The 27237-nt window shown below is 43.1% G+C and overlaps 1 protein-coding gene across 3 annotated transcripts in view; it reads right to left on the bottom strand.

Moving 5' to 3' along the window:
- LOC311230620 (constitutive coactivator of PPAR-gamma-like protein 1 homolog) overlaps positions 1-27237 on the bottom strand; it is a 138919-nt gene that overhangs the window by 43242 nt on the left and 68440 nt on the right. For all 3 annotated transcript variants that reach the window (XM_084316955.1, XM_084316956.1, XM_084316957.1), the window contains exons 9-13: positions 26128-26355; positions 21609-21780; positions 11415-11664; positions 8956-9070; positions 1377-1586 (exon numbers count right to left, since the gene is read on the bottom strand). In XM_084316955.1, coding sequence (XP_084173081.1) covers positions 1377-1586; positions 8956-9070; positions 11415-11664; positions 21609-21780; positions 26128-26355 — 975 coding nt within the window. The remainder of the gene's footprint in view (positions 1-1376; positions 1587-8955; positions 9071-11414; positions 11665-21608; positions 21781-26127; positions 26356-27237) is intronic.

Below are 27237 nucleotides of genomic sequence, written 5' to 3'. Positions count from 1 at the left end.
AAATCTGGTATGTCATAAATGTATAGATGTAGCAGTACTGTCTATCTGTATGTCATGTATGTCATAAATGTTATGTGATGTAAACAAGACGAAAGTCTTTCTCTGGTCTGCATCCCCTTAACAATTGTGTGTATTGAGCTGTACTCCGGGGAGGAAACTAAGTTTTTGGCTTACCAGCCAACTGGCGAGCATATGATTTTTTTTTACCAGCCAAACAGATTTTTTACCAGCCATAAATAAATCGCTAATTGTGATAATTACTTCTTTGTATGTCTTCGTCTGAATTGATTTTCAATCATAGTAATAATCACACCGTGTCTCTACTCTTTAAAATATTTATTACCATAAAACATTAATAAGTGTCTCTACTCTTCACAATATTAGCAGCATAAAACATATATTAATCACACCGTCTCTACTCTGGGTTGGGCAGTGAAAGAACCAAGCATTTCACTGTAATGTAATAGCTAAATAAAACAACTTGAACTTGACTTGTTACATTTGCACTCTGGTTGGATGCCAAACGTATTCTGGTTGTACTGTACTTGTGCTGTATGATGACGATACATTGGAATCGAATCCCATGTCAACGCTAGGGGTTCAGCAGGTGTATTCTGAATGACAAGTATGACAACATCACCGTTGTGAAGGGCATATGGGCGAGTGGTGATATGGGGGGAAACCCGGTAATAATTCGGTAATAGCGCGCGTTATGGTAGCTTGTTACATGCTAGGTAGCTAGCCGGCTAATGCTGGTTGACTTGAGTGAGTGGAATCATTAGCCTCACGCCCACTTGCCATTCTCATCCGACTCGAAGGAGACGCGTCGCGTGCTGTTGTTCGCCCCCATGTCAGACCGCACTGATATCCGAAAGCGACGACTCTACATGCAATTATTTTCATCCACTGATGTGTTTTTGTCTAAGTTTGTCTACGTTGTCAAGCCGGTGACAGGAGTCTGTAGGTCCGCGCGCAGTGATCTGTCCACTTCCCCTAGATGGGCGGCATCTTCTAGAAAACGAGTGTTCATTGGAGGAGCTTAGAGTGCAACGATGTTCATTGGTTATGGATTATTATGAGGCGCAAATGGAAGGAATCATGAGGGGGGAGTCAGAGTTCAGCTTGTGCCAGTGAGCGAATCAGCAGATTGCAGAATAATTTTTTTGTTTTGTTTACTACTCGCCAGTGTGGCGAGTGCTCTTCATGAATCACTCGCCAAACATAAAGAATACTCGCATTTGGCGAGTAAAATGGCCTAATTTCCTCCCCTGGCTGTACTGTATTGTACCCATTCTGCAATCTGTTAATAAAATTGTCAATCAAATCAACCAATCAATCAAACCCATCCCTACTGGACGACGATGACGCTACTGTACCTGACCGTCACAGAGGTCGATGAGCTGAGCCTTGTCCCTGTTGGCCCGGAGGAGTTTACTCTGCAGCAGCTTGCCATCGAAGTACCCCCAGGGGCAGCAGTGCTCCCAGGGCAGGGGCTGGCCGCACGCGTCGTTGGCGAACAGCGCCATGTCCACGCCGCTCATGAACAGGGCTGCCAGCTGGATGCCTCTGGGGTCCAGGTTGTCGATCTGTTAAAAATTGGGGGGGAAACATTCAGATTTTTTTTTTTCCTATCTTTTTCTCCCCCATGATCTCCCAATTTTTGTCGTTATGCCAATCCCCTTCCTGGTTGTTGCATGCGTGCTGCCCTACTGTCGGTCTGGGGAGGGTGTAGACTACCACATGCTGCCCTACTGTCGGTCTGGGGAGGGTGTAGACTACCACATGCTGCCCTACTGTCGGTCTGGGGAGGGTGTAGACTACCACATGCTGCCCTACTGTCGGTCTGGGGAGGGTGTAGGCTACCACATGCTGCCCTACTGTCGGTCTGGGGAGGGTGTAGACTACCTCATGCTGCCCTACTGTCGGTCTGGGGAGGGTGTAGGCTACCACATGCTGCCCTACTGTCGGTCTGGGGAGGGTGTAGACTACCACATGCTGCCCTACTGTCGGTCTGGGGAGGGTGTAGACTACCACATGCTGCCCTACTGTCGGTCTGGGGAGGGTGTAGACTACCACATGCTGCCCTACTGTCGGTCTGGGGAGGGTGTAGACTACCACATGCTGCCCTACTGTCGGTCTGGGGAGGGTGTAGGCTACCACATGCTGCCCTACTGTCGGTCTGGGGAGGGTGTAGGCTACCACATGCTGCCCTACTGTCGGTCTGGGGAGGGTGTAGACTACCACATGCTGCCCTACTGTCGGTCTGGGGAGGGTGTAGACTACCACATGCTGCCCTACTGTCGGTCTGGGGAGGGTGTAGACTACCACATGCTGCCCTACTGTCTGGGGAGGGTGTAGGCTACCACATGCTGCCCTACTGTCTGGGGAGGGTGTAGACTACCACATGCTGCCCTACGGTCGGTCTGGGGAGGGTGTAGACTACCACATGCTGCCCTACTGTCGGTCTGGGGAGGGTGTAGACTACCACATGCTGCCCTACTGTTAGTCTGGGGAGGGTGTAGACTACCACATGCTGCCCTACTGTTCATCTGGGGAGGGTGTAGACTATCACATGCTGCCCTACAGTCGGTCTGGGGAGGGTGTAGACTACTACATGCTGCCTTACTGTCAGTCTGGGGAGGGTGTAGACTACCACATGCTGCCCTACTGTCGGTCTGGAGAGGGTGTAGACTACCACATGCTGCCCTACTGTCGGTCTGGAGAGGGTGTAGACTACCCCATGTTGGTCTGGGGAGGGTGTAGACTACCACATGTTGGACATGTTGGTCTGGGGAGGGTGTAGACTATACCACATGCCTCCTCTGATACATGTGGAGTCGCCAGCCGCTTCTTTTCACCTGACAGCGAGGACTTTCACTGGGGGAACGTAACGCATGCGGAGGTTCACGCTATTTCCCCCGACCGACCAGTAGGAGTCGCTGTTTGCAACGACCAGGACACACACCCCACCGGCTTCCCACCCGCTAACACTGCCAATTGTGTTCGTAGGGACGACTGACCGAGCCGGAGGTACCGCTGACAGCTGGATTCAAACCCAGAGTCTCTGCGGTGGTAGGCGAGTGATTAGACCTCTACGCCACCCAGCCGCTCCTAAACATTTCAGACTTTCCCCGTTACGTACTTATCGTTACGTAGCGTTCCAAGTCGTTCGAGGACAAAGCGAAGCAGCGAGAGCAAAGCAGCTCATTCACACGCATGTCTGCCAACATACAAACGGTGGACAAACACATCTGAGCGGACAACAGGACGCGGTGAACGGGGAGGTACAGAGAAGCTCTCCCTCTCCGGAAGGTAAAGAAGAAAGTGAAAGTGGTTCTGCACACATAACCAAAGTCACGCCTTCAAGAGGAGTTAAGGGGGAACTATTTTGCTATTTCTTTTCACTATTTGGGCAATTTTACACAATTCCTGTGAGTCCATGGAACACATCTGTAAAATGCATTGTTTTGTATTTTTAATCAAATACTTTGGTGCACCACTTTCACCATTTACAAAATCCAAGCTGTTTTTGGCTGGGCTCCGCCCGTACTCGCAATGCACTTTGAGTGACAGTCACCCACCTGCACTGGCAGATACCTTTGGGGGAGAGAGAGAGAGAGAGAGAGAGAGAGAGAGAGAGAGACTGATAGAGGGAGAGAGAGATAGAGAAGGAGAGATATAGAGGAGAGAGAGATAGAGGGAGAGAGAGAGACAGACAGAGAGACGAGAGCACAGAGCGTGACGCGCGCGTGTGCATGTGTGCTCGAGTCGCGAGTTTGTGTAAAAAGCAGGGGGAGAGAGCTGAGGAGAGATCGCTCCAAGACTTGCACCGTGTATGAGCCTCTCTCTCTCTCCCTCTCTCTATATGTCTCTCCCTCTCTCCTCTCTCCCTCTCTCTCTCTTTTTCTCTCTTTTGGGGAAGTGTAAGTGTCTGACAGGGAAACCGCTTCCGCATTATTTCCCCTCGCTCCATTTGTCATAACTTCAATGTTACACTAACTTCCTCGAATTGTTGATTGTGGGTGGTGGCTACAACCACAGAAGGAGCTGAGGTTACGCAGATCACTATTCTTACACGTCACAGATTGACGTAAATTCAGAATGGCTTGGTTTAGTGGGGGAGGATCTTGTCTCAGCTGAACTGGAGGAATGCGCCTGAATGAGAATTTCAAACCCCACATAGCTAGAAAACAATGCAAATCACTGGAAAAGGCCATTTATAAGATAGGGGACATTTAACCATAAAAAAAAATATTTTCTTGTGTGAAGGGTCTTCAAGGTTAGGATGAGGTTTATAACTATAAACCTCATACTATAGTCTACCCATATAACTCTGTATGATAGCGTGTACAATAGTGCTGTATATACCATATATATATATATATTTATATTTACAGCATATATATATATATATCCATATCTGTCTGTATATACCTGCATATAATCCTTCTATATACCTACTTATACACCTGCATATAACCCATATAACTCTGTATGATAGCATGTACAATAATGCTGTATATACCGCATAGCGGTATGTAAGAGATAATGTATAGCTACAAGGTCATTGTCGCAAAATAATTGACAGACACAGAGTTTAGAATACCGAGGCGCCTCGCCGAGGTGTTTTAAATGTAGTGAAGGTCAATTATTTTGCGACAATGACAGAGTATAGGCTATACATTATCCCGCTTATTACATGGCTAACTTACTAACAATATACCTAATTCATTTTACACCATCGACAAGACGAGATCAAATGCAGAGGCAGTTGTTTCCGCTGTCAGCCCAAATAAAGTTATTATTATTATCGCTGGCAGCCGGCAGGTGTGTCTGATTGCACTGATGCAGTGTGTGTCAGTGGGCTTGATTGCTCCAGCTGCGAACAGCGGTCATTATTGCTTGGTTGCCCCTGGCAGCGGTCAGTTATCGAAAGATAGCGGACCGCTGCTATGGGCAACCGAGCGCTATTGACCAATCACAATCAAGCATTTTCGCGAATGTTAAAACGCCATGTAATAAATATATTTATTCTTACCGTATAGATATTTATCCACATCTGTCTGTACATACATTATAATCCTTGTTACATATCTGTAGATATTATATCTATATCTGCACATATCCCTTACCTACTCTTACTAGTTACGCTGCTGGCCAGTATGACTTACTACTAGGGATGCTCGATATTGGCTTTTTTACCGATACCGATATACCGATATTCTCCAACTCTTCATTTCCGATACCGATATCAACCGATACCGATATAAAAAAGAGGATATGGAGAGGGCTTCAGCGTTCTTGTTTTGTTTCGGTAGGTGCTCTTTGGATTAAATCCGGGGTAGGATTAGTTATAGAAGAAAAGTTGAGATCCAAGGCAGCTCTACAATTTTAAAATACCTTTAAGTTCAAGTTTCAAGTTTCTTTAATAGTTGTCATACAGAAGTACAGAATACTTTTATACAAAATGCTTCTTACTGTTACGCTCCAGAGACTGTGCAAGACAAGATAAGTATGAAATAAAATAACATAGTATAGCATGTAAATTAGAAGTAAAAAAAATGAGGTCACAGTGTTCAGTATAGACATATGTACAATGTTCGATGCAGAGTAGACGTAACTGAGTTACCATATAATATACAATACTGTGTAGTGTACTAATATACAATACTATATAGTGCAAGGCAGAAATAGGATGAGGTGCAATTTAGGTACAATTTACAGTAGGTGTACGAGTTGTAGTGCAAATCCTTTATCAATAAATATAAAGTGTGTTTGTGTGATCTAAAGTGTGGAGAGTGGGTGCTGCAGTGTGTTGTTTGTTTAAGTGAGTGTGTGCGTGTGGGTGTGTGTGCTGTGTGCATTTGATGGTTGTTGCATAGTGTTTATTGTTCGTTTAGCAGCCTGATGGCCTGGGGATAGAAGCTTCTTCTGAGTCTTTCTGTGCTCGCCTTAAGACTCCGGTATCGCTTGCCTGACCGCAGCAGTTCAAAGAGGCAGTTGTTTGGGTGGCTCGAGTCCTTAATAATTCTCTTAGCCTTCCCCCTGCACCGCTTGTTGTAAATGTTCTGGAGGGTGGGAAGCCCCCCTCCAATTGTGCGTTCGGCTGAACGTGTCACTCTTTGTAGTCTGCTTCGGTCTTGTGCAGTGCTATTCCCTAACCAGGAGGTGATGTTGCCAGTCAGGATGCTCTCTATTGTACATGAGTAGAAGTTCCTAAGGATCTTCTGACTGACTTGGAACTTCCTTAGGCGCCTGAGGAAGTAGAGGCGTTGTCGTGCCTTCTTCACAACACTGTCAATGTGTGTGGTCCATGTCAAATCCTCGGATATGTAGGCTCCGAGGTACTTGAAACTGTTCACTCTCTCAACCGGTGCCCCGTCGATGCTGAGGGGGCTGTAGTCCCTGACCCCCGACCTCCTGAAGTCCACAATCATCTCTTTTGTTTTGCTGACGTTCAGTTATTAATTGGCTTACATTATTTAGAACGTTTTAAAATACCGACATGTTTGGGCCTACACATGGCCTACACACCCTGAAGAAGGCCATGTGTAGGCTGAAACATGTCGGTATTTTAAAACGTTCTAAATAATGTAAGCCAATGCCTTGGATCTCAACTTTTCTTCTATACCGATATATGCAGGGTTTCCCCCCCCCAAAAAACTGAATAATTTCAGGTAATTAACAATCAACAATTATCTCTTGTTGTGGAATTAACACAACATTATGCATACTTTTGACAATAAATAAAAATCTGAATTTGTTCTTACTTGCTTGCCTGGGTAAATAAAGGTTATAGAAATGTAAAAAAAATTAAAAAAGAATTAACCGATACCGATATTTTCCGATATCACATTTTAATGCCAATATCGGCCGATAATATCGGTAGGCCGATAATATCGGACATCCCTACTTACTACCATAGTGTCTTTATACCTGTATCACTGTACATATTAATACTACAACTCTGTACATACATCTGATTAGCACCATTACACAGTAGTACTAATTTATATACTTTATACCCAGTTTAATCACCTGTACATTGTATATCACTATCACACTTTACTGCTACATTTGCACTGTGGTTGGATGCCAAACTTCTTTTCGTTGTACTGTACTTGTGCTGCATGATGATGACAATACATTTGAATCTAATCTAATGAAAAACCTTTTGGGTGAAAAAAAAGCACGACGTGTTTTGGCTTCTCAGCCCGGGCCAAGAAGTGGAGACGCAGGACAAGCGGGGCGCGGGACAGACAGAGCGCAGGACAGACAGGCTGACAGAGCGCAGGACAGACAGGCTGACAGAGCGCAGACAGACAGACTACAAGGACCAAAGCGCACAGCTTGTGAGGATGGTTTACATCAGGGGTTCTCAAACTTTTTTATACCACGAACCCATTTTATTCAGGATTTTTCTTTTTTTGGCGACCCCACACTTAATGTATAGCGTAATTTCCACGTGGAATTAAGGAATATCAAAATAAAAGCACACGTTGTTGAACTTGATCGCGCATATTTATAAAAACATTTTATTACAGCACTATGTTATCAATACACATTTATAAAACAAGGCCTATTTAGCCATAAAATGTTGCGACGTTGCGCGACCCCCACTGTCACCTACCGGCGACCCCACTTTGGCTCGCGACCCATAGTTTGAGAGAACCGCTGGTTTACATTATCAAAAGGAGGGATGGGCAAGACTTACAAAATTGCTGTTCGATAGTCACTGGGAGTGGGAACTATTCCATACTAATCGAAAATCGAACGTGAGATAATCAAACAAGCGAGCTAGCTGCTAGCTAGCTGCTGTCATTATGTCATTACTAACAGCTAGATGTTTGGGAGTCGCAGCAGGCCAACGCTGTTTCCAGGAACATAAAAGCATTCATTCCGAAAGTTACATCGTTGATGCTTGAAATGTCTGAGCTTCCACGTCAACGTGTGGTTTTGTTTTTACTCAAATAATCCATAGTGAGATAATCCAACAAGTGAGCTAGCTGCTAGCTAGCTGCCGTCATTGCTAGCGGCTAACACGGGCGGACCAGGCTAGCGTATTTCCGGGAACGTAAAGCATTCCTTCTGAACGTTACATCACTGATGCTTGAACTGTGTGAACTTAGTGAAACAACGTGGCAAACGTACAAAACGTTGCCACCATGTAACATCTCCACAGTCTCTCTTTCTCCATCTTTATTTTCTGTTCTCCCAGCTGTTAACAGACTGTAATGCTACCTGGCTAGCTAGCGAGCTGTACCCAGCATGCCGTTCAGCGGTGTAACAGTTAATAGGGTCCCTCTCAATACACTACACAGTGTTGGTGCTGGTAAAAATAAGGGAAAATATATATTTTTTAGACAAAACAATAGACTATTAGAATATTTTAAAATCTATGCCCATCCCTAATCAAAAAGGCCCGCCATACGAGAGTCCAAATGAGAGACAAAGAGCTCAGGCACATTTGCAGCTCAGTAATAAAATGGTTGAGTTGTCAAGTAAACCATCCGTACACGCAAAAACATGAATCCCTCAAAAGTGACTCACGGCTTCGAAGAAGCGACATATTTCAGTGCAAAGCTTGTATTCTCCAGCGAAAAACATGCTTGTACAAAACATTAGAGGCCAGTGTTTTGTTTAAGCAGTTTTCTCTCGTCGTCACAATATAAGGAGTGTCCTGAGATTCCACACAACCTCTCCTCTGACACACAGTGTAGCAGGAGAGGTTTAGCCAATTAAGACAATTCTCAAATTAGAAACGATCCAGCCATAGTGCTCAAGTCCAAGTCGAGTCACGAGTCCTGAAAAATCAGTCCAGGACTCGAGTACTACTACAACACTGGGGGGGGGGGGGGGGGGGGGGCCGTGACAAAGTGTGGGTCTTCTCGTCTGCAGCCGTGTTCGGGACACTCCTCATATATATATATATACACAACATCACTACGAAATCACCTTCAGTTCCTGCAGCTGGTCAGGCTCATATAGTTTAGGAGAAAGTGCTTGGGCTAGGAACGCGTCAAGTTCGCTACGACGCAAAATTCTTACTCCCGGCCACTGTAACATAAACCTGAAGCAAAACACAAAAAAGGTAAACAATGATTACAACATGCAGGAGGTGATGTTACTCACTCGTCTTGATAATGCTTTTCTCTGAATGCAATTCTACCTCGTTCCACGTCTACTCGACGGGGAAAACCCAGTCATGGATTCTCTAGCTAGCGAGCTCTACCTGTGCTACACATCTGTCAGGCCACAGTCTGTCCTTTTGTGTGATTACGGCCGTCTTATTATCTCGGAAGGAGCTAGGGCTGAGCCCAAACGTTCGAACGTTCGGACCTTCATTCGTTACGTTGGCATTCGAATTCTAAATCAACATTTTTTATTAAAAAAAAAAAGTGTTTTCTTTTTTATCTTTTTTTGTTGTTGTGTCTATTCATTCTGTTTAAACCAATGGGGTTTTTCTTCACAGTTGCAGATAAAGATTAGGCTACACTAATATTATAGTATTAAAACTGATGAGTTATATTCATAAAAGAAAGTTGATTTAATAAATAAAAAAATACTAATTTAATCAGATGAATCACTTTATACAAATTGAGGATTTAGTTTGAGGATACTTATAAAAAATTCAAATAAAAATTCAAAATAATTTCTTTTGATCCAATTTTTCTCCTCTTTTTCTATTTTCCTCCCATCCCAATTCCATTGTGCCAATTATTTTTCCCTCCCCCGTCTTGAACGTTGCTCGGATATGCCCCCCACTGGCCGGTTGTAGGGAGGATAGAAGCCTTGCATCACGCGTCCCCTCCGATACACGAGGAGGCAGCCTGTCACATCTTTTCACCTGCCAGCGCGGACTCTCATTGGCGAGGTGTAACGTGTGGGAGGCTCACACTACCCCCGCCATTTCCTGTCTCTGCTGTGCAGGCGTACAGCGTGAATATTAAAGGCAACCAACTTGTGTTCAGCCTTTCGTTCAGCGTTTCTCTGATTGGCCACACGCGGCAGAGAGTTGCAGCGGCCGTCTTCCGTTGTAGAATTGTTTACATCAGGGTGAACGCTATTGTATTCGCAAATATGAGAGCCAGCAATACGCAGCTCCAATTAACCTAATTTATACTGTAATGAATCATTAAAAAAATATACCGTTAACTGGAATATGTTGTTTCTTTACACATATGTTGGGATTATGTAATTGGTTTGTCATGACAAAACAATAAAAATCGATACTTTACATCAGGGTGAACGCTGTTAGTAACGCTGCCACCACCCACTTCAATGACAGAGCTCTCATATTTACGAATGCATAAACTATATCTTAAATTATGGCTATGTGTCTAATATGGCTGTCGCGAAGTCATTGATAAGCGACAGCCATATTAGACACATAGCCATAATTTAAGATATAGTTTATGCATTCGCAAAATATGAGAGCTCTGTCATTGAAGGGCTTCTACAACGGAGCACGGCCGCTGCTGCTGGAGCTGGACCGAGTCAAGCCGGCGGCGGCGCACGGAAGCTGGGGACAAACCACCGCATCGCCCCGCTGGCGCTTCAGCAGCCTCCACGGATGTACAGTGACGAGTGAATCTGGTAGTTGGTTTATGACGTTAAAAACGCGAAATAATAACGTTACAGCGTACAGTTCCACACTGATGTACCCACACCCAGAGTTTCTAGTTACAGTAGTGACGCGTGAATCGAGATAGTCCTAACAGTGTTTATTATTAAGAGTCAGATAGTCCTAACAGTGTTTATAGTCCTAACAGTGTTTATTAGTAAGAGTCAGATAGTCCTAACAGTGTTTATTATTAAGAGTCAGATAGTCCTAACAGTGTTTATTATTAAGAGTCCTAACAGTGTTTATTATTAATTAACGTCATAAACCAACTACCAGATTTATTTTGCACCAGGGAACTTGAAGGTTCCTGCCGCGATCGCGGCAAAAGGGGGCGGGCTAGCGGCGTGGGGTCGTGGCCAATCAGAGAAAAGCTGAACACAAGTTGGTTGCCTTTAATATTCACGCGTCCCCCAACTGACCTGTAGGAGTCGCTGTCCACAATGTCCAGATTACCACCCATCGACTTCCCTAACGCCAATTGAGTTAGTATGACGGCCGGCCCAGGCCGGAGGCAACGCCGACAGCCGGAATCGAACCCGGTGTCTCTTGCGTTGGTGACGAGCGCAATGTCCGCTGCGCCACCCAGCCGCTCATTTTTGAATTATTATTATTATTATAATTTTTTATTATTATTAAAAACGAAGGTTCGAACGTTCGTTCGGAAAAACCCTGACGAAGTTCGAAGCCTAAAAACAGGCTTCGGGGGAAACAGCCCTAGAAGGAGCGCGGCTGGTCGGTGATCCGGGGGGGAGGGGGGGGGGGGGGGGTCGTCCTCCCTCCCTATACTCACCGCAGCACGCAGCACAGCACCGTGAGCGACGCGGGCACGCTGGCCGGGTTCAGCATCGCCGGCGTGTCGGAGCGCATGCAGGCCAGGAAGGCCCTCATCCTGCGGTTCTTGTCCTCCGCGGCCTTGCCCAGCCAGAGCTTCTTCAGGTTGGGGCAGGTCCACTCGCGGAAGGTCAGGGCCTCCACCAGCTCCGGGGTGTGGGGGGACTTCCCCTTGTAGGCCGCCCACTCTTTGACGATCACCGGCGAGTCTGGGGGGTCGAGGCATTGAAGAGATCAAATCAAATCAAATCAAAGCAAATGTATTTGTAAGGCCCGACAACACACGTTAATGTCCCCATGGGCGGGACACGTCACAAGTCAAGAAGAAACATCACAATAAATCAAGAACAAAACAAAAACACCATAAAATCCAAAACATTTCATATAAATAAAATAAATGCAACACTAATAATAATAATAATAGATTGAATTTGTAATGCACTTCGCTGGGATCCCAAAGTGCTACACTACAGGATTAAAAACAGTTAAAAAAATAAAATTGATATTAGTAAAACAAATAAAATACAGAATAAAAATAAGATAAAAATAGTTAACACTTTGATTGCCTAAGGCTAAATTCATGATATACCATCCCTTGCCAGCTCTATTTGTCTATGGAAAAGTTCCCCTTCTTTGCAGGGCTATAACTTTTTAAATTCTATTGCTAGATTGCCATTATTAGAGCCCATTCAAGGTCCTTTATGTTGTTCATTGTGTAGCAACGTTAAACTTTTTCATTCACATATTCATAGTAAAATATGGTCTAAACTCAGCAACCTTTTTGACATGGAGTGCCTGTTTGAAATATAGTTGTAACTAGTGTGCCTCAACAATATTCCATGCATCGTAATTTTTTTTCTCATAATCAGGTCTTTTTTTTTTTTTTTTTTTTTTATTGGTCTTTTTCCCCCTCCATTTTCCTCCGATTTTCTCCCATCCCAATGTTAGTCGTATGCCAATTCCCAGTCCCTTCCTGGTCGCTGCGCTTTACCCCCCACAGTCAGATCATTTGGGAGAGTGGAGGCTACCACGTGCTTCCTCCGACACACGTCCAGCCAATCACCGCTTCTTTTCACCTGGCAGCGCGGATTCTCATTGAGAGGGCGTAGCGTGTGGGAGGACCACACTATCCCCCTCACGTCCAATCCGCGCTTAGCAGGCGCCCCGACCGAACTGTAGGAGTCGCTGTTTACAACGACCCGGACCCACCCCGCCAGCTTCTCCCACCCTCTGATACAGCCAATTGTATCAGTGCAGACGGCCAGCCAAGCTGGTGACAACCCCGGAGCTGTGAGCTGGATTCGAACAGGCGAACCAAGCTCACAGCTCCGGGGCTGGTGACGAACGCAATCTCCGCTCGACCACCTAACCGCCCATAATCAGGTCTTTTTAATGATAATTTTTACATTATTACATCATTATTATTATTATTAACAATATTATTATGATGGTTGTATCAACCCTAAATCTGAGTTGGGGGGGGGGGGGGGGGGGGAATGCAATGCAGACAAACAGCTGCATACAGTGCGACCATTTCACTCACATTTGCCCATTCATTTTTGGACACATCACACACCATTGGTGTGTGTACTGTACGTGTGCTGTCATAGCTCCACCTACAGGCCTAATGGAGAACACCAGGATGTGAATGGAGCGTGAATGTGAGGTATATCGTGTAAATAAGTTTTGATTGATCGCAAGACTACACTGTAAAAAAAAAAAGAATAATAAGTTACCAGAACTTAAAAATATTGAGTTCAGTTACTGTGCATTAACTTAAGGTTTTCAGTTTTCAATCCATAATAAGTTAACAGAAAAATAAGTACACAACCACATTATTTCAACCTAATAAAACTATGTTTATTGTCATTGTTTTAAGAACACAAGTTGACTTGGTAATACTCACATTTTGAGTAAAAAAATGGCTTTTAACATGTGCAATGTTCAATGAAATAGAAAAATAAATAATACAATTTGTTGATTAATCCTACTGGTCACAATGGTGACCGTAATAATGTTTTTGTTATAAGGCTCTGCAAATGTTACTGAATGATGTAGCAATGTATTTCCAGCTAAATTGAAATAATAAACAAATAAAGGGTCTCAATTAAATATGTGGTAGTAAAAAGAACCTGTGGGAGGATTTCAACAAGATAAATGCGACAGCAGTGCAAAATAGTTCACTATAATATTTCAAAGCAAAAAAAAAAAAAAAAAAAATATATATAATTTTTTTTTTTATGTTGCCCCCTGTGCCTATGCAAATGCCCCCGCGTGCCTATGCAGGCACGCGTGCCTAGGGTTGCCTACCCTATAAGTATGTTTTCATCTCTTTCTGCAGCTTTCTCCAGAACGTGATTTATAGCCCAAAATGCATTATATTGATGATGAAATACAGTTTGGTAGGAATCTGTGCGAGATCAAAAATTTCAATTGGACGTACTTCTAGAAGTTTCTACGTATCATCTGATGATGACCGGATGGGCAGGGGATCGTTTATAATTCCGTGGGCAGCGTTATATCATTCATCTAGTGTGGGTGATATGATCATCAGAGCAGTTTATATCGAACACGTTCAAAAATAACGCTGAATCTTACCGTATCTTCCTCGCGCCGTTGGACGATGAGCGTGGAACTGAAATATTCCTATTATGGGATGTAGAAATACGCGATCTATTTCCAGGTTGTATAATAGTATATACGTCCAAATCATGTTGTTTATCGAGTTATTGGCAACGGATCGCTATGTATTGTGTCGAGATCGAGTCCCGGGACCTATAGAGAGTGCCCGGAAGTAATATGGACGATCAGCACTTCAACCACATAACTTCCTGTTTGGCGCTTCTGCCGATTGGCCACCAGATGGCGCTCTTGAACCGCTAGAGGTTTGAGAGGAGATCAGAACTGTGTGTGAAGGCTGCGGATGGAAAATATGATTCCGATCACAGATTTTTGAAATATTGATATTAAAGACGAGTTACGGCGTCCTCTGCAACTTGAGCATGGCGGGGAAGGACGCCTAAACACGTTTTCGGCACTTAAAGTGTTAATTAAAAACATAGTATAAACAGAAAATGAAAAAACAGCAGCACAAGAAAATAAAAATAAAAAGCTAACAGTCAAAAGCCTTTTTGAACAGGTAGGTTCAAAACGGGACATACCCCACGCGAAGGTAAGGAAAAACTCACTAAAACCTAGCAATAGGAAAAAATGCACCACAGGCAATGTGGAGGAGAGAAACCTTAGAAGGGCCGTTCAAGGGGGGATCTCCCTTCTTAGATGTCGGTGATAGTAGTGTTGCAATAAAACAGGCGAAACAGTTGGTAAGCATGTACATATACGTGTAATCAGAGACTAGGGGTAGAGGCATTGAAGATATCAGAGTCTAGGGTTAGAGGAAGTGAAGATATCAGAGTCTAGGGTTAGAGGGGCATTGAAGATTTCAGAGTCTAGGGTTAGAGGAATTGAAGAGAACAGAGTCTAGGGTTAGAGGCATTGAAGATATCAGAGTCTAGGGTTAGAGGCATTGAAGATATCAGAGTCTAGGGGCAGAGAGGCATTGAAGATATCAGAGTCTAGGGGTAGAGGGGCATTGAAGATATCAGAGTCTAGGGGTAGAGGGGCATTGAAGAGATCAGTCTAGGGTTAGATTAATTGAAGAGATCAGAGTCTAGGGTTAGAGGCATTGAAGAGATCAGAGTCTAGGGGTAGAGGAATTGAAGAGATCAGAGTCTAGGGGTAGAGGAATTGAAGATTTCAGAGTCTACAGGCAGAGGCATTGAATAGATAGATCTATATCTGATCGATGTAAAAATAAAAATAAAATAAGTATATAACAATAACAAAAGGAAAGGTGAAACAATTACAAAAAGATTAAAACATTTAAAACGTGGGAAAAAAATCTAAAATATAGCAATTATGGTAAATGGTGCATTTATATAACAGCTTTTATCCAAAGAGCTTTACAATTTTGTTCCTCACATTCCCTCACACACCGACGGCGGAGGCAACCATGCAAGGTGCCAACCTGCTCATCGGGAGCAATTAGGGGTTAAGTGTCTCGCTCAAGGACACTTTGACACGCTGCCCGGGAGGAGAGGGAATCGAACTGGGATCCTTCCGGTTACCAGATCGCTCTACCTCCTGAGACAATGTCACCCCTATTTACAGCGATTAGAATCTCTTTCATATCCAAGCAAAATTGTTATTGCAACTGAAATGTCCCTAGCTAAATCGCTATAAGAAATCAAATCGAGGGGCGCCAGGGTGGCGAATGTCCTTCCTTTGGCGAATGTCTTCCCCGTCTATCTCCCATACTTCCTCTCTCTCTCTCTACCGGACTGCCCAGTAGCAAAAACCAATAAAAGATCTACCAAAAACATATACATATATTAGAGCTGGGCCGTTAACGGCGCATTAACGCGATACTAGTATCGCGCGATAATATAATTGACGCAGTTAATTATACGCAGTTTTACCTTTATTTACCCAGGGTAGGTTCGCTAAGCACAGATGCTCTTTTTCAGGAACGCCCTGCTTCACATTCACACAGTTCCATTCACACATGGGAGCTGCCCAGTACAACCACAGTTGACACCATTGGCCACTGAGCAACTCCACTGGAGCAGTTGATTTGCATTGGCAGGGTTTGGCCCTGTCTGGCACCCAACGGGAAAAATATTATAGGCACTATAAGTAGACACCGCTACATAAAACAAGCTGGTCTGCCTGAGTGACTGGTGGAAGAAGGAGAAATAGAGATTGGACTGATTGAGTCAAGCCATGTCACATAGTTCAAGTTTTAAATGCTTCTTTCTGTTTTGCTCCTGAGAGTGTGCTAGATACTGTACTGTAGGGCTGTCCCCGACTAAGGATTTGGATGTTCGACTAGGATTGGCCAAAATTTGCCGTTAGTAGACTATTGGTTGACTTAAAAAAAGAAAAGAAAAAAAAGGTAGAATATTCTTAATTTTTTTTTCATTCCATTTGGGCTGTGGGGGGTGCTTAATGTCTGAAGGAGTCGACTGAAGGCTTCTTGTCCTCTGCAAAAGCATGCAATTGGTCCACTGATGGATACATCTTGATATTTGTCTAGTATAGTGTGTTCATTAGATGGGTGAAATCCTCTTTCAGTGCCTCTGTGCCTGTTTCCGTAGGCAGTTAGCCTCTGGTATGCGTGCCATTAGCGTTAGCCACGCTTCTATGCCTCTTTTCTTTTAAAAAAAAAGATTAAAAAAAAAGAAAAAATATTAATATCTTTTTTTATTTTATTTTTTTTATTATATTCGACTAAGAGGTTGGCCAGTCGACTATGGCCCCTTTTGACCGATTAGTCGACTACCGGTAATCGATTAATAGGGGTCAGCCCTACTGTACTGTACTGGTAATATTATTTATTTGTGTTAAGTTCTGAATAAAACTACTTTTTTTTACTTACTTACGTTCCTTTTACTGTATGTAGCAGCACACTCTCAGGGGCTCATAAGAAACAAGCATTTCATTATAAAGTATTCTGTATTTTGTTGTGACTAATAATAAACAAACAAACAAACTTGAGAAGTTATGTACTCTCTACGTAAAGTACACAGCAGGGTCCAACTCCCTGCACCACTTAAAAAAAAAGAGTACACAGCGGTGTATATTGTACCCATTCTGCAATCTGTTAACACATTCGGGGCCATTGGGATTAGACTATGAGGCCAGCTTGAGGCCAGCTTTTCATTACAAGTTTTCACTGTGCGTTGTTTGTAGAGCTAAATCTATATTTTATATTATTGCTATGTGTCCATTGTCATTGTCAATTGACAGTATAAACATTCCCTTCAATATGCCATAAAGATTATTTTTTTCATCAATATAGCGTCGTGAATATGAACTATATACCGCAATGGTCTGGGGTAATTCCTGCAAAGCTAGTTATAGGGCACTAAGCTAATAACGTTAAATCGATTGGCGTTTCGGCCCTACACAAGCTAGAGTTAAAAATCTAAATGCATATGATCGGTATCATGTTCCACCATGAATGCATGAAAGGGGGGGGGGGGGGGGGGGAGTCGTTTCTGATTATTGATTACCAATAACGGCATTCATTATTGCAGCATCATACGCTGACCGGGTGGATGGCTATGAGAACAAGGCCCGATCAGACTGAAATTGACGTCAAATCGCTCTTACCTGTGGCCGGTTGGATTCCAAAAAGAATTTCCCAGTTATTTGATCGCCATCTGGTAGATCGATATGTCCATTGGCTGATGCTACATTCCTTTACTGCATACTGAATTTGGCGTCGCAAAAAGTATTCCAGGCGATCTGGTGAAGCCATAGCTTTAGGCTAACAGAAAAGCTAACCCGGAGCGGGAAAAAAAGTTACACCCGGTCTGCAACAGGGGAAACTGCATTCTCGAGACAGCGCATATACCAGGATCTGGCCGGTACTGCACTTTCAGAGTCCCGATATGCCTTTTCCAGCCAAAATACAGCTCTATGACATTGAGTAGGATATTAAAATGGAATAAAAGCAAAACAGAGTTTACCACGTATATGGTTGGCCTTCAAAGGATGGCGCCCAATCACGTATTTATACGTGGTTGGCCAGGAATGTGTTAACACATTGCCCGCCGGGGGTTATGCCCATCTAATGCCCCTCTCTGCCAGCGCTGTAAGCCTATGGAGATGTTTACCTTCTTTGCAGGGCTATAACTTTTTAAATTGTATTGCTATATTGACATTACTATGGCCCATTCAACATCTATCGTTCAGGATGTGGGAACGTTATACTTTTTCATTCATACATTCATACAAAAATACCTTCTAGAATATAAGTATGTTTTTATCGTTTTCTGCAGTAATTCCTAGAACGTGAGTTATAGGCCTAAACGCATATATAGATTATCGATTGGTGTTTCTTCCCTATACACCAGGGGTGGCCAACCAGTCAGAGACTAAGAGCCACAAAAAAATTACTGTGGTACCACAAAGAGCCACACCATATACCAGCGTTTCTCAACCTTTTTTTTCAGTCACGGCACCCTTCATGTGTTTATAGGTCTCACCCTCTGGCCTCTGAAGTTGCTAATGTCTTTTTTATTTGGGCCTCACAGGGTTAAAAGTACCCTGTGAGACCCACGGTTGCAAAATTACAAAATCACTTTTAGCCATTTAAAAAAATAATGTTTATTTAAAAAATGTTAAAGGGGAACTATTTTACTATTTCTTTCACTATTTGGGCACTTTTACACAATTCCTGTGAGTCTATGGAACACCTAGGTTTTTTTCAAAAAAAATTCATTGTTTTGTATTTCTAATCAAGTACTAAAAACCGCATTTTTCTACCTCAAGATCTTAAGCCGTTTTGAGGCTGGGCTCCAACCACTGTGTGGCCTGGTGCCAACTGCCACATCAACTGCCACATTATTATGCAGCTGAGAAATCTCTGACATCACAGATATGCACATTTTCAGATGACTCAGTTCAGTGAGGGTGAATATTGTGAGAGGAGAATTGGAAGAATTCGCCAATATGAGAATTAGAGACATATATCCTATTAATATAAGTCCACATAGCTAAGAAACAATGGTAAACACTGAAAAAAGCCATTTATAAGATAGTTCCCCTTTAAGCACATGTATAGTCAATTGGTCCTGTTGTTCAGCCTCACAATGCTATTTGATAGTAAATGTGTTTATATGTCCCACCCTCTGGCCTCTGAAGTTGCTAATTTCTTTTTAATTTGGGCCTCACAGGGTTAACCTCTTAAGCCCGAGATATACAGTAAAAGTGTATATTTTCAGCATTATGTTTGTTTACCAATTATTTTAACTGTTATTAGTGAAATATAAGATTATAGAAATCTCAGGGCATTGAGTCGGAAACCGGCGCATATTGACAGGAGGAAGTGGCACAGCCAAAAGTGAGTGTAGTCTTTTGAAGGAAGAGACTCAGGGCTTTCAAATTTCGAAAAACGACCCTACCCAGCTCACACCAGCCCCTGTCAATCATCTGACTTCTGGATTTACTTTTTAATTTCTCTTATTTTTTGGGATTATCTCCCACAAACCTGAACGTTATTGCCATAAAACAGAACGCAGTTAGTTTCTCTACCTTTCTGTGAACGTCTTGCAAAAAACGGTGTTGCAATATGATGAAAAATGGTGGAGAAATTTACATTATAAAAAAGATGGCAGAATTCAGTACTGTATCTACAAAACCTTCTGTTTAATCATCTTCCCTTTATTCATTTGCTTAGATTTTTCAGGTCTGGTCAATTTTAGCATGGTGTTATTTACAGTCAAAGATAATTTTTTTTTTAAATAGAATTGATATTCTCCTTTGGTTCATTACAATTTACTCAAGCCTAGTAACAGACACACTATTTCTGACACTGATCCATATATGTCCCTCGATTCAGATACCAAGAACATGCAAATGGACCATTTAAAAAAAAATTGTAAATGTTTATTCTACGTCCTTATGGAATGAGTGACATAAAAAAAAAAAAAAAAATAAAAAAAAAAAAAAAAAAAAAAAGTTAATAATATAATAAAAAAAAAAAAAAAATGTATGGATGGAAGAGCCGCACATTGACGGGCAAAGAGCCGCATGCGGCTCGCGAGCCGCGGGTTGGCCACCCCTGCTATACACGCTATATTAAAAAAATCAAATGTATATGATCGGTATACGTTATGCTTCATCATGCGTGAAGGAAAGGGGGGGGGGGGGGGGTCGTTTATAATTCCCCGATCATCAGTAAATGCTTTATGTAGGTTGGGTGATATATTGATCAGATCGGTTTGCTCACAAGGAAACTCACAATCGGGTTGAAAATAACGTTATATTCCTCTTACCGTGGGTCAATGAAACTGGCGGTGAAATATCCCAAGTACACGACGCCGATCGCCTAGGTCCATTTCCGGTTTGTATGTCGCAATAAACGCCGAAATCATATCGATTATTAAGTTTAGAAAGCGATCCATTATGTATATTGTGTCTGTCGGGAGTCCCGCAACGATATGTGACGGCCGGATGATTTTCATCAACGCACATCGGCCACATCCTGTAGGTGAGTGTAACTCGGCCGACCATCCACCAGGCGGCGGTATTGAGCCGTCGTTGCCGTCACCTATAGGGTCCAGCTGCAGCGTTGCGGGTGTATATATGAATTATGAATGCCATGGCTGGATGTGTTAAAAGTTTTCAAGAAAAACTGCACATTGTATAGGTATGTAAATAGGATCCAGTGCCTTTAAGCGATTTATTAACATGTCTATTTACCATGTCTATTCTAGTTATCTTTTTTATTATTATTACTATTACTATTGTTTTTATTGCACAATCGAAGCGGGCATGGCCAACCACATTTCACTGTATGCCCTGGTATGTATGTGATGAATAAAACTCTTGAATCTTGAATCTTGAAATGTAGACCATCATCACTATTACTACTGTCTGATTGAATCCTGCCACTCACTACTGTGCACTACTGTTATCACTATTATCATTACTACTTGCACTTTATTCTATGTTCTATTATTCTATGATCTATGTACCTATCCTACCTGTACCTCCCCCCGCCCCACTCGCCCCATGCTGCTATGACACCTGAACGTTTTCATCCATTCATTCTACTAGCGTTAACGTTACTACGCTAATGTACGCTAGCTACAATGCTAACTATTATAATGGGAATCCCGATCACATTAGCATGTAAGCTAACAACATCAGCAATCTTTTTGAGAGACTAAACTCGCCGCTCTTGGTGGTAAATTGTGCTGATGTTGGTTTTGTTTCATCAACAAATGAGGCAGAATACACAGTGAACGTATCCTTTTTTGTTTATTGCACTTTTATTGCACTTTGTTTCTTGCTGCAAATAAATGCTATGTTGCCAATGGTTCACGTAAGGTAATTTAAAGATGGCGGGTTTCTGTTTTGAGCAGGACGTGTAGTGACGCGGTCAACCCTTCCGATTGGTTGAAAATGGCCTTCATGTTTGAACTACATCACCACCTATTGCTTTGGCATTGTACTACATGTATATTACATCAGTTTAAACCACTGTGTGTGTACAGAGGTTTCTTCTTTTTTTTTTAAATAATTATAAAACCTCTGTCAAAAATACCCTGTGATCGTGTGGACTGGGACTAACTCGACTCACACTCTGGGAGGTAGTGGTTCCTCATGGCGTCCCTCTCGGCCCTCTTCTTGGCCTCTGCCAGGCTGAACAGGACTCCGTAGACGTGTTGGCGAATGGGCCGGAAGAGCTGCACCGCCGAGGGCAGCTCCTTGTTGGCCTCGTCCTCGATGGAGACCGAGATCTTGATCTCTCCCTGCAGGACACACACGTCTGTTACCCAGATACAGGTGTTGATCTTGGCAATACTGCTGTTGAGGAATCCCTTTTGGTCGCCCCAAACAATAGCTTAGCCAAAGGCTACGGCCCCCCACCCCTCCTCTACTTAAGATCAATGTCTCCGCCTCTACTTCAGTGTCTCCTAGCTGGCCAGAGGAGAGCACTCCTCTCAGCCAAAGCTCATTTAACCCACATTAAACCTATTTTGATCAGAAGATCTGTCTACGATATAATCGATGAGTCCAGTTGTACGACACTGCCCTGCAGAAGCTTTTTTGTACAGTAAAAGCTTTATTTTTTTTTACAAAAGCTTTTTTGTACAGAAACTCTGTATTGTATATTGTATTTATGTATATTGACTGAACGCTTTTTGCTTACATACTTTTGACTTTCTATTTGATACTTTTTATCTATTTTTATCTAGCACACTCCCAGGAGCTCATACAGAAAAAAACATTTCATGGAAAAGTATTCTGTATTTTACTATGACAACTAATAAACAAACTTGAAACTTGAAGCTAACCGCAGTCATTTTAAAAATTGAGTTATATGTGATATTGAACTTCTCGATATCCGTTTTATCTTGTGACAAAGAGTTCAATCTCGCTCTGTTTTAGAGAAAAAGGTATACAGAATTGCAGTAACTACAAAATCACTGGATCGTCAAACAGTTTCACTGTTTGTATAGTTACTGTGGTTAGCTTCTGCAGGGCAGTATAGTTACTGTGGTTAGTTTCTGCAGGACAGTATAGTTACTGTGGTTAGCTTCTACAGGGCAGTATAGTTACTGTGGTTAGCTTCTACAGGGCAGTATAGTTACTGTGGTTAGCTTCTGCAGGGCAGTATAGTTACTGTGGTTAGCTTCTACAGGGCAGTATAGTTACTGTGGTTAGCTTCTGCAGGGCAGTATAGTTACTGTGGTTAGCTTCTACTGTACAGTATAGTTACTGTGGTTAGCTTCTACTGTACAGTATAGTTACTGTGGTTAGCTTCTGCAGGACAGTATAGTTACTGTGGTTAGCTTCTACTGTACAGTATAGTTACTGTGGTTAGCTTCTGCAGAGCAGTATAGTTACTGTGGTTAGCTTCTACTGTACAGTATAGTTACTGTGGTTAGCTTCTACTGTACAGTATAGTTACTGTGGTTAGCTTCTACTGTACAGTATAGTTACTGTGGTTAGCTTCTACTGTACAGTATAGTTACTGTGGTTAGCTTCTACTGTACAGTATAGTTACTGCGGTTAGCTTCTACTGTACAGTATAGTTACTGCGGTTAGCTTCTACTGTACAGTATAGTTACTGTGGTTAGCTTCTACTGTACAGTATAGTTACTGTAGTTAGCTTCTGCAGGACAGTATAGTTACTGTGGTTAGCTTCTGCAGGGCAGTATAGTTACTGTGGTTAACTTCTGCAGGGCAGTATAGTTACTGTGGTTAGCTTCTGCAGGGCAGTATAGTTACTGTGGTTAGCTTCTACTGTACAGTATAGTTACTGTGGTTAGCTTCTGCAGGACAGTATAGTTACTGTGGTTAGCTTCTACTGTACAGTATAGTTACTGTGGTTAGCTTCTGCAGGACAGTATAGTTACTGTGGTTAGCTTCTACTGTACAGTATAGTTACTGTGGTTAGCTTCTGCAGGGCAGTATAGTTACTGTGGTTAACTTCTGCAGGGCAGTATAGTTACTGTGGTTAGCTTCTGCAGGACAGTATAGTTACTGTGGTTAGCTTCTACAGGGCAGTATAGTTACTGTGGTTAGCTTCTGCAGGGCAGTATAGTTACTGTGGTTAGCTTCTACTGTACAGTATAGTTACTGTGGTTAGCTTCTGCAGGGCAGTATAGTTACTGTGGTTAGCTTCTGCAGAGCAGTATAGTTACTGTGGTTAACTTCAGCAGGACAGTATAGTTACTGTGGTTAGCTTCTACTGTATAGTATAGTTACTGTGGTTAGCTTCTACTGTACAGTATAGTTACTGTGGTTAGCTTCTGCAGGGCAGTATAGTTACTGTGGTTAGCTTCTGCAGAGCAGTATAGTTACTGTGGTTAGCTTCTACTGTACAGTATAGTTACTGTGGTTAGCTTCTACTGTACAGTATAGTTACTGTGGTTAGCTTCTACTGTACAGTATAGTTACTGTGGTTAGCTTCTACTGTACAGTATAGTTACTGCGGTTAGCTTCTACTGTACAGTATAGTTACTGTGGTTAGCTTCTACTGTACAGTATAGTTACTGTAGTTAGCTTCTGCAGGGCAGTATAGTTACTGTGGTTAGCTTCTACTGTACAGTATAGTTACTGTGGTTAGCTTCTGCAGGGCAGTATAGTTACTGTGGTTAGCTTCTGCAGGGCAGTATAGTTACTGTGGTTAGCTTCTGCAGGGCAGTATAGTTACTGTGGTTAGCTTCTACTGTACAGTATAGTTACTGTGGTTAGCTTCTGCAGGACAGTATAGTTACTGTGGTTAGCTTCTACTGTACAGTATAGTTACTGTGGTTAGCTTCTGCAGGGCAGTATAGTTACTGTGGTTAGCTTCTACTGTACAGTATAGTTACTGTGGTTAGCTTCTGCAGGACAGTATAGTTACTGTGGTTAGCTTCTGCAGGACAGTATAGTTACTGTGGTTAGCTTCTACTGTACAGTATAGTTACTGTGGTTAGCTTCTGCAGGGCAGTATAGTTACTGTGGTTAGCTTCTGCAGGGCAGTATAGTTACTGTGGTTAACTTCTGCAGGACAGTATAGTTACTGTGGTTAGCTTCTACTGTACAGTATAGTTACTGTGGTTAGCTTCTACAGGGCAGTATAGTTACTGTGGTTAGCTTCTGCAGGACAGTATAGTTACTGTGGTTAGCTTCAGCAGGGCAGTATAGTTACTGTGGTTAGCTTCTACTGTACAGTATAGTTACTGTGGTTAGCTTCTACTGTACAGTATAGTTACTGTGGTTAGCTTCTACTGTACAGTATAGTTACTGTGGTTAGCTTCTGCAGGACAGTATAGTTACTGTGGTTAACTTCTGCAGGGCAGTATAGTTACTGTGGTTAACTTCTGTAGGGCAGTATAGTTACTGTGGTTAACTTCTGCAGGGCAGTATAGTTACTGTGGTTAGCTTCTACTGTACAGTAGTGTTACTGTGGTTAGCTTCTACTGTACAGTATAGTTACTGTGGTTAGCTTCTGCAGGACAGTATAGTTACTGTGGTTAGCTTCTACTGTACAGTATAGTTACTGTGGTTAGCTTCTACTGTACAGTATAGTTACTGTGGTTAGCTTCTGCAGGACAGTATAGTTACTGTGGTTAGCTTCTGCAGGACAGTATAGTTACTGTGGTTAGCTTCTACTGTACAGTATAGTTACTGTGGTTAGCTTCTACTGTACAGTATAGTTACTGTGGTTAGCTTCTGCAGGACAGTATAGTTACTGTGGTTAGCTTCTACTGTACAGTATAGTTACTGTGGTTAGCTTCTACTGTACAGTATAGTTACTGTGGTTAGCTTCTACTGTACAGTATAGTTACTGTGGTTAGCTTCTACTGTACAGTATAGTTACTGTGGTTAGCTTCTGCAGGGCAGTATAGTTACTGTGGTTAGCTTCTACTGTACAGTATGGTTACTGTGGTTAGCTTCTGTAGGACAGTATAGTTACTGCGGTTAGCTTCTACTGTACAGTATAGTTACTGTGGTTAGCTTCTACTGTACAGTATAGTTACTGTGGTTAGCTTCTGCAGGACAGTATAGTTACTGTGGTTAGCTTCTACTGTACAGTATAGTTACTGTGGTTAGCTTCTGCAGGGCAGTATAGTTACTGTGGTTAGCTTCTACTGTACAGTATAGTTACTGTGGTTAGCTTCTGCAGGGCAGTATAGTTACTGTGGTTAACTTATACTGTACAGTATAGTTACTGTGGTTAGCTTCTGCTGTACAGTATAGTTACTGTGGTTAGCTTCTACTGTACAGTATAGTTACTGTGGTTAGCTTCTACTGTACAGTGTAGTTACTGTGGTTAACTTCTGCAGGACAGTATAGTTACTGCGGTTAACTTCTGCAGGACAGTATAGTTACTGTGGTTAGCTTCTACTGTACAGTATAGTTACTGTGGTTAGCTTCTGCAGGACAGTATAGTTACTGTGGTTAGCTTCTACTGTACAGTATAGTTACTGTGGTTAGCTTCTGCAGGACAGTATAGTCCTAATTAGGTAGAACGTTGTGACTTGAAGTTTGGAGTGAAGCAACAGTTGCGATTGGAGGATGAAGAAAAGAGGGCGGGAGTTTGAGACAAGTCCGTCATAATGAACGACCCCCTGGTACCTCGGTGATAATGATTGACCTCTGACCTTGGTGAGCACGTGGTAGATGTAGGGGTACATGAGGCCCTTGGTGTGCCGGTGCTCTGCGACCCGCAGGACCTCGGGGGCCACCAGGGGGAGGGGTGGCGTGGTGATGTCCATGTGCTTCCTGGTCGGCATGGAGAGGAGGGAGGGGATCTGGGCGCTCGGGCCTCTGAGGTGGCCTCTGACCTCCGAGGCCGGCCTCACGGGGGAGGAGGTCGCGGAGAGGTCAGCCTGAGGAGGAGGGAGAAGACCCGGGGGTCACGACGGGGTCATCTGGTCGTGGCGAATTCAATTAAAGTGGTGTGCCGCTGATTCCAGGTCCCCACGGGGCTCCAGTGTGATGCAAGATTATTATATTATTTATTATAATGATAGTGAGACATTATGAACCGATTCATTTGTTTAAAAGATAAAATCAGTAAAACTATTCATGACCAGATGAATTAAAAAGGTGCTATAGATAACATTCAGCCACTAGATGTCACACTAGAGCACCAGCCTGTCATTTATCTTAACCAGGTGCATTCCATGTGGGGGAAATGGGAAGTAGGGAGGGGATACATACACACAACGTGTAAACAACAACATTCAATTTGGACCCACCAACATTCTTTTAAATGATAAATTCAATAATAATTTGGCGGCTGGGTGGCGCAGCGGACATTGCGCTCGTCGCCAACGCAAGAGACACCGGGTTCGACTCCGGCTGTCTGCGTGGCCTCCGGCTTGGGCCGGCCGTCATACTAACTCAATTGGCAGAGTCAGCGGGTGGAAGTCGATGGGTGGTAATCTGGACGTTGTGGACAGCGACTCCTACAGGTCGGTTGGGGGACGCCTGCACAGCAGAGACAGGAAATGGCAGGGGTAGTGTGAGCCTCCCACACATTACACCTCACCAATGAGAGTCCGCGCTGGCAGGTGAAAAGATGCGACAGGCTGCCTCCTTGTGTATCGGATGGGACACGTGATGCAAGGCTTCTATCCTCCCTACAACCGGCCAGTGGGGGGCATATGCGAGCAACGTTCAAGACAGGGGAGGGGAGAATTGGCACAGTGGAATTGGGATGGGAGAAAAAAAAAGGAGAAAAAGTAGATACAAAAAAAATTCAATAA

Source organism: Notolepis coatsorum (assembly GCF_963971535.1).
Source record: "Notolepis coatsorum genome assembly, chromosome: 6".
NCBI classification, from domain to species: Eukaryota; Metazoa; Chordata; class Actinopteri; order Aulopiformes; family Paralepididae; genus Notolepis; species Notolepis coatsorum.
The sequence above is the reverse complement of the archived record's forward strand: the minus strand, read 5'-3'. Positions and strand labels throughout refer to the sequence as shown.